The 7,947-nt window shown below is 47.8% G+C and overlaps 1 protein-coding gene across 4 annotated transcripts in view; it reads left to right on the top strand.

The window, feature by feature from the left end:
* Positions 1–7,947, top strand: part of ULK1 (unc-51 like autophagy activating kinase 1) — a 100,945-nt gene that overhangs the window by 72,790 nt on the left and 20,208 nt on the right. For all 4 annotated transcript variants that reach the window (XM_019507058.1, XM_019507057.1, XM_019507056.1 and 1 more), the window contains 7 exons: positions 530–655; positions 3,808–3,959; positions 4,421–4,504; positions 5,149–5,411; positions 5,886–6,070; positions 6,839–6,954; positions 7,511–7,654. In XM_019507058.1, the coding sequence (XP_019362603.1) occupies positions 530–655; positions 3,808–3,959; positions 4,421–4,504; positions 5,149–5,411; positions 5,886–6,070; positions 6,839–6,954; positions 7,511–7,654 (1,070 nt within the window). The remainder of the gene's footprint in view (positions 1–529; positions 656–3,807; positions 3,960–4,420; positions 4,505–5,148; positions 5,412–5,885; positions 6,071–6,838; positions 6,955–7,510; positions 7,655–7,947) is intronic.

The raw sequence follows: 7,947 nt of genomic DNA, 5'->3' as shown, positions 1-7,947 counted from the left end.
TTTGGGGAGTGACACAAAAAAAAACCCCCCCCCCCCCCCCCCATGCTTTCTTCTCCTCATGGCTTCACTTAGTTGGCTGTTCTCTAATGGGTTAACACTAGCCCTGTAGTGACATGCTGAGATTCATGGAGGCCCGCCCCTTCAACAATAACTCTATGAATCATAAGTAGCCCATGGCAAAGAGCGACTCTCTCTCCGCCTGTGTCCTTTATGAGCCATAGATGCATACAGTGATGTACTCTTTGGCTGGTGGAAATAGCTGAGCACTGTTTTTCCTGGAGGGAGTGGTGTGTTGGGTGAATGTTTTTTACTTTGGTCTGTAGGTGGTAATCTTGCTGGGAAAGATGAGGTAAGTATTTCTTTGGAGGTGTGAGGTGCCAGTTCGTGTGAGATGATTTTGAACCTTGGGAGAGGACCCATGGATGGTCCCTTCCAGTGATAGAGGCACTTTTTTAGGAAGCTAATATGTCAAGTCGCTGGATGAAAAACCCTCCTCTCATGAGTCTTTGTTTCTTTTTGCATTCTACAGCCGGCCAGGCCAGTATTCCAGCAGCAAATACGGGCATTCGGTCCCCATCCCAGTACCGACACAGGTCCACAACTACAGACGGATTGAGCAAAACCTGCAGTCTCCCAATCAGTACGCTTCCCCACGGTAAGTCTTGAGGTGTAGGAAGAAGTGGGGTAACGCCACCTTCTGCTCAAAGCATAAGACTTCTGTTCTACATTGTAACCATGGGCAGGTTTTTCACTGTGGCCTGTAGAAGCTCTTCAGTATTATGGGCCCTTTTCCTTGCCATAGGGAGGCAACCCAGTGTGTCGTGTGCGTGTGCTAACTTGTTTTGGGTATTTACTGTGCCAGTGAAATCTGAGTTGTTGTGCATGGCAAGTCTTTTCCTGTGTGTGCTTGTGTTCATCTTCAAACACACACCTGCCAGTTAGGTGCTCAGCTCCCATGAGCTTTCAGCCCTTTGTCTTTAGCAATGTTTTGCCTGTTAGATCAGCCCCTGAAGGATTCTCCGAGAGGAAAGTTTCCCTTCTTTGATACGTGGCTAAAACCAGTCATTTGCCTGATTTTTATAAAAGCTTGTCAAGCCACATGATAGTTCCTTATTAATGTGAGTATGTAGCATGATGATTGCGTGAGCAATTCATGCCTGCAGGGCAGGATACGCATTTGGAAGGTAATGAGGATGAACCGGATGTCAGGCTTGAACTGTGTGTCTGAATCCTTGCATGCCATAGAGGTAGATCACACTTCTGGGTGGCAGTTGGCTCACTTCTGTCAATTGAGTCGCACGCACCTTAGTGCTTAGTGTAAGAATATCCATGCAAGAGGTGTATGACCTTAAACATAAAAGCATGGGACTGGAAGGGGTCTCCTAGGCCCCTTCCACTCCCCTGTGTTCACTCACAATCGTATACCTGAGGAATTCCCAGTTACCACTTAACCCCTACACACAACTACCAGTCTCAGTACCTGAAACACCAACACCCCCCTACAATGTGTCAGGGGTGCCAGCAGGGGAGACGAGGGCACTGCTAGTTCCCTACCACCTCAGCAACAGGGAAGTAGTTGGTTAATATATATGCTGAGAAGATCCCAAGAAAAAGATTAGCCCCATACTGCAGACAAAAGGCAAACCTCCTAAAGCCTGTGCCAGTCTGATCTCAGGGTAAAATTTATCTCCTGAACCCATATTCAGCAGGAAAAAATATCACATACCAAAGGTGCAATATGCTGAAACATTGACAAGTCATGTAAATGGCAAGGAAACAACCAAGTCTTGTCAGGAGTGTAACTTATTGTCCGCGTGATTGCTATCACATTTGCCTTCGTTAGGGGTATAAAATCCCCTTTAACTTGGTCTTGAGCTTCAACCGTTCTTGTGTTGGGCCTCTCAGGTGAGTCACCCTGTAGAGACATTACAGCTCGTCTAATCGGAAAGCAGCAAAGAGATCATGATGTGCCAGGACCTCACGAATACATTCTCACAGTCTGGTACCCCGTCCCTCTAAATATGAAGCTGAAGTCAGATTCATTGATAGACAGTTTTTCTACACTTAGATGCCCCATACTTCCTAGAGCAGAACTTGCTGCAGCTATTAGAGTTAGGTTCAGGGGGGGAAAGGCCATTCCTCATAGTAGCCCTTATTGTTCACATAGTCAAGGGAGACTGTAGAAGAGGTATGAAAAACAGGGCTGTGGCATGTGTGCTAGCGACTGGAATTGTTCAGCTCAGATTCACCATTACAAATCTGAGGTCAAACGGTTATTATGCCACTTTTATTCTTTGGGGGTGCAGCAATAGGACCGTCACCTCTGCGAGGCTGCTTATGGAACAAAGACGCTCTAAAACTGCCTGGTTTTTAGCATCTTCTAAAAATCCAGTAGTCTCACGCAGAGCCCCCTATATGGAGTCATATTTACAGCAGCCATCTCTATTTCCAAGCCACAGGTTCAGTATGCATCTCTTCCAAGAATTCAAGGAGAACCTCATCAAGCTGAATTTTCGCTCTCCTAAAGGATTTGCACTTCCTATCAAGGATCCTGAAAAGAATATTTAATCCAAATAGCTGGTCTTCCGTGCCAGGTCATTTTGAGTAAATGCCTCTAAGGTTTTTGGGGCAAAGACAAAAATGTGTCCATTTCACCACATGCCTGAAGGCCACATGACAGACCAACTGAAATGTTGTTCTGTTGACAAAAAAATTTGACAGTGTGACTAGACAGCATATGCGTGTAACTTGTTTATGGACAGATGTGTCATATGTTGCCGTGACATGCCACATCACACATCCTCTGCTTACTCATTCCATCTCCCTCGGGACTATGTGACATTCCAGCTCTCTGAGCAGCTTTGGTCAGGTGCAAGTTCAGAGCAAGTATTATTTAGTAGTCCTGAGGGCTGCAGTTGGGCCATTCCCATGTAAAGTATATTGTGAAGTGCCAAAAACTGTGTTCCTGTGTCTTTTAAATGGCCCAGATTTAATTGGGCACACTGTTCTTTTCCCTCTGTTTTCCCTTCTGTCTGTTTGCAGGATCTGGCTGACACCCAAGCTGTATATCAGCATGGATTAAAGTAATTTTTGTTACTGAAGAGAGAGGTTTATCCCCCTCCTCCAAAGGCAATTAATTAAGCAAGTTTAGGAGCTAGGGCTCTTGAAAATCCAAGTCTAAAACACCCCTCATGCCCCCCCGTTCTTCCCTCCCCTACCCCGTCATGCCAGAACTGCTGACCACACACCACTGTTTAGCTTTGTATTTTGCTTCTGACCAGTTCAAAGCTCTCCAAGGCAGTAACTCCCTTGGCACAGTTCACGTACTATGCAATGCAGTGAGTGCTTACGCAGCTATTTAATTAAAAGGCTACTCTAATGAAAGTGCAGGCAGCCGAGCACTCGGGATCAACAGCAGAATAACAAACCATCAGGCATGTTTGCTGGAGTTATTAAAATAAATCAGGGGGTAAAGAAGTTGGACTTCCATGGAGTTGGTAGGAATTCCTGTGTGCTGTGGAGCACTCCTAAAAATGAGGAGCAAGGCATTAATTCCCCTTGTTATAGTTGGTTTTGTTCTTTTTGCTTTGCAAGACTTTGTTTGGATTGTACAGCCTTTGGGTGGGAACCAGCTGCTTGTTCTGTGCTTGTGCAGCGCCTGGTCCATGATTAGGCTCAATTTTTTTAAAAATTGTAACAAAGCTCTCGTGAAGTAGCCTGAGACGTTGAAGCAGATGGGGATGGTCCCTTCCCTTGTGCCTCTTCACTGCCTTCTGGCCTAACCTGTGCTTTGCTGTTTCTGGTCAGGTCTGGTGCAGTCCGCAGAGCCAGCAGTACGAGCCCTCTGGGTTTTCCCAAAACTGGTGCTTCCCCTCCTTTCGCTGGAGAGCATGGAGCTGCGTCCACTCCCAGGAAGTTCTCCTTCAGCGGTGCCAAGCCTTACACACCATCTCCACAAGGTAAGAGGCCACCGGCTGATGTGTCTTCTTCTGTGACAAAATGAAATGTGCCCAGTGTAGGGAAATGGCACTAGCAGCGCTGTTGGCTAGGTTCTCTCCCTGCCCTCTCCACTGGCCAGTGGATGTGCTTTACACTATGCAGGGAGGGCCCCCGATTTTACTAGATCTCTTGCATCTCTGCTGTCTCTGCCCCAGTAAGAGGGCACTGTTCTGGGTGGGGATCCACTGGTGTTCATATTTTCTTCCTCTGTTTTAACCCCAGTTCAATATGGGCTTCTGATCCCATTTCCCAAGTGCCTGCAGATTCTTCCTCGCTCTTGCCCTGGAGCTGTCTTTTTTTTCTTTCCGTGTAACACCTAAGGATAGGGTGAGGAAGCTTTGTGGGTCTGCTCGATGCTTTCTGTATGTGTTGTGTTACTGTCCAATACTGAATAAAGCTGTTGATTGTGTCCCCCTTAAAGTTGGAACAATCCCAGAGCAGCCTGGACAGACTGTGATCCCCTCCCCTCTTGGAGCAGAGATGAGAAGCAGGATCCCCATGCCTGGTATGTTAGTACTGTATTGATTTGTCTTCCTCCTCTTTAACTGCCCCCATGAAGCTGCAGTTTGATCCACCAGAAGTGCCCTCCAGAAGATCCCAGGAAAGGGATTTTCCTTTCTTACCTTCCCAGAGGTTTGGTTCAGACAGGAGATGTTTTGTGGTAAGAAGAGGATTCTTACCTCCTGCTGTTACTGCTCCTGTGCTTGCCCTGGTATTACCAAGTTTAAAATGCCACAAGTTCCTGCTTGCATCGTGGAAATCGGTGGCTTGTGTGTTTGCTGCAACCCAGTAAAACTGAATTCTCCTCTGCCCCCTAACTAAACCCTCCTCAGGAAATTCTCTGTCCAGGAGATTTCACAACATGCAGTTTCACAGCTGCCAAACCCAAACAAGGATAGCCCCCTTTTTTCCAACCACTGCAGTACTGGAAAACATCATTCTGCAATGCTTGCCCTTTCCCCTTCATCACTTGAGTTTAGACCCTGAAAGCCCACAGCCTAATTCAGGCCTCAAAAGTGTTTTGTGGCTGAGAGCAGAGCACAGGCTTGGCCTGTCTAAGGTTCCTTTAAGGCTGGCAATGCAGGTCCTGGGCTCAAACCTGCTCTTTGCAGAGAGGGCTCATGTGGTCTGTGTGCTTGGACCCTCTAGGTGCGTCCATGCCCGAGCACTCTCCCCGAGGCATGGGCTCCCGGCTGCACAGTGCCCCCAACCTGTCCGATTTGCATTCCTGCCGGCAGAAGATTACTAAGCAGCACTCGGACCCTCTGGTGGCTCACTTTGGCCATGTCCCAGTCAGCCAGCCCCTGCAGATTCATGGTTTGCAGCATTGCCGGCAGTTGAGGTCCTCACCGAAGCTGTCTGAATTTATGCAGAGAAGCCCTTTACCAACTATCATGGGCTCCCCGACAAAGGTATCGTATGGACCCTGCTCTGGGGTCTCTTGCAGCTCGCTCTGGTGGGTTGTTTTGGGGTAAATAACTCTAAATAGATAAAAATGTTTAGCTATTTGCTAAATAGCTCTTAGTGGGTCCTTTAAGGGCTGGTCAGTGAACAGCAGGGTTGATTTTTTTTTTCACAGAGGCTGGGATTTGCCTTTCAGGCCTCTCTCCTGGGGTGGCAGTGGAGATGGCAGCCCTGTTAAATCAGTGGCAGCTTGAATAGCTTCCTGCGCGCTGTTGTCAGTGCGGCGCAACCTGTGAGCAGCACTGCAAAGATTTTTCGGGGGCTGCTTTTCCTCTGGGACTGGGGGAAAGCTCATGGTTTGTAAGCCATGTTTTTGTGGGATCTAGTAGAGGGGAGCACCCCCCACCCTTGACTTGACTTGATTTAAAAAAAAAAAAAAAACCAAAAAACCCAGTGAAATGCATCAAATCTTTTCTTTGTAGGCCATGCCCCCTTTTGAGTTCTCCAAAACCCCGAGCTCCCAAAACCTCCTCACACTCCTGGCCCACCAGGGAGTCATGGTAGCCCCGACACGGAACAAGACTCTGCCGGATATGAAGGAGATGGGTCACTTCCACTGCCAGCAGACCGGCTTGGGCTTGAGACCTGTGGAAGAGATTAAGGGCAGGTGAGATGTGGTCATGATATCGTGCAGTCGCACATGATCTGGAAGCCAGGCTTTTGGAGGTCGTCTCAGATCTTCCAGCAACAAACTGGTATTAGCGGTGGGATAGTACCCAAGGCTTCAGTCACTGAGGATCTGGATTCAGTTGTTTATAGGAGGCTACTTAGATTGCACACACCTGCTGCTAATTTCTGCTGTGAGGGTAGAAGGGTTTCCCATCTAACAAGTGCCTGGAACGGAGATCCTTTTAGAGACCCATCATTGGGTTTTTTCTTCTTGCTGGGATCATTTTGGGGCATGAAGCTGCTGTCACTTCTGTTAGTCTTCCCTCCTGACCCTGTTGTAGGTTGGTGTTTGTGGGTCCTCTCTCATACTGGTTCTGAACAGACCCACAGCAAGCCAGATGTTCCAGCTCTGTCTATCCACATGGATGGGCTTTTTCTCCAACGGAAGGGATTTGCCTCAGCATCTCCTGAAATAGCAACAAGACCTGAAGGAAACCATTCCCCTATTGGAGCCACAGTTGTAAATGCTTACAGAAAGCAAAGGTAGATGGTAGAGCAAGTAGCTGTACCCCCAGCTGGTGGTATCCTGGGGCTTTGTCACTGAGCAGCAAGGAGTATGGGGCCAATGGTAACCACGCTGCATCATTTAGTGTGTAATGCATGGAAAGCAGAGAAAGCAGAACAGCACAGATTCAGCAAATTCCCATTCTCTGCAAACCCCACAACATCCCAAATGTTGCATCCTTGCCCTTCATTTCCTCTTTAGATCTCTGAGTACCGGCAGGCTCACTGACCTACTTCTCAAGGCTGCCTTCGGGGCACAGATCTCAGAAGCTGGCAGCAATGACAGCCTGAACAATGAGAAACCCATGGAGATAACAGGTAGGAGGGGAAAGAGGGAAGCCCCAGCAGCTTGTTTCAGGCATGTACCGAGGCAGCTTGTACCTTACATGTACATACAGGAAACTTCCTAGCCTTGGCTCAGGAAAGGACTGCAGTATCTGCAAAGTGGGGTAATGGCGTTTGCCTCCTTTTGTTAAAGCTGTTTGTCTATGGCTGAAAAGCACAGGGGGATCATCGTGGATGCCCCTTTTTTTTTCCCCTTTTGTGAATCACAGGTGTACCATAAAACACTGAATGCTTTCCCAAGCGGAGCTCAAACATGTATATGGAGGCATGTCACTTGGTGCCTGTCCTGAGAACAGCTGCACTTGGCTGCAGTACCATGTTAGGACCAAACAGCACTGGCAGCATGGCCCTAGTGGTGCACCATTTTGCCCTTATTTCTGGTCTCATTGGGAGTATTGGCATGCGCTGGTAACACAGAATCCTTTAGAAAATTGTTGGGAAAGTCGTCAGGTAGTTTTGTGGACAGGAGACTCTGCTTTCTGAGTAACCCTGATTTAAAAAGCTGCTCATTTTCACTTTATTTCTGTAGCTCCCTCTGGTGCTTGCGGAGGAAACCTGTACTCTGGTGCTAGGGCTATGGGCTCTGTCAGCCCATCACCGGTGATCTTCACTGTTGGGTCCCCTCCAAGTGGGACAACACCACCGCAAACCACTAGGACCAGGATGTTTTCAGGTAATGGACCTTTTGGTCTTCTCTGATGCATCTGTCTGGGAGGTGGTGATGGTTGGTTTTAGTGCTAGGGGGTCTGTTTCATGCCAATAGGATATTGGCAGCCTAAGAAGGTTTATCGGGACATATTATATTGAACTTCATCTGGCATGAATGTTATTGAGGTCATAACTCTGACTAATGCTAGCACAGTGTAGCTGCTTTTATTGCTGCAAGAGGTCGTGTCCAGTAGCTGTTTCCAGTGCTGCAGGAGAGCTGTGAGCTTTTTTTTTCTTTTTTTGCAGCAATGTCATTAG

Source organism: Gavialis gangeticus, unplaced genomic scaffold (assembly GCF_001723915.1).
Source record: "Gavialis gangeticus isolate Ggan-Ray unplaced genomic scaffold, GavGan_comp1, whole genome shotgun sequence".
In the NCBI taxonomy this organism is placed as follows: domain Eukaryota; kingdom Metazoa; phylum Chordata; order Crocodylia; family Gavialidae; genus Gavialis; species Gavialis gangeticus.
Note: the sequence above shows the minus strand (reverse complement) of the source record. Positions and strands in the feature narration are given on the sequence as shown.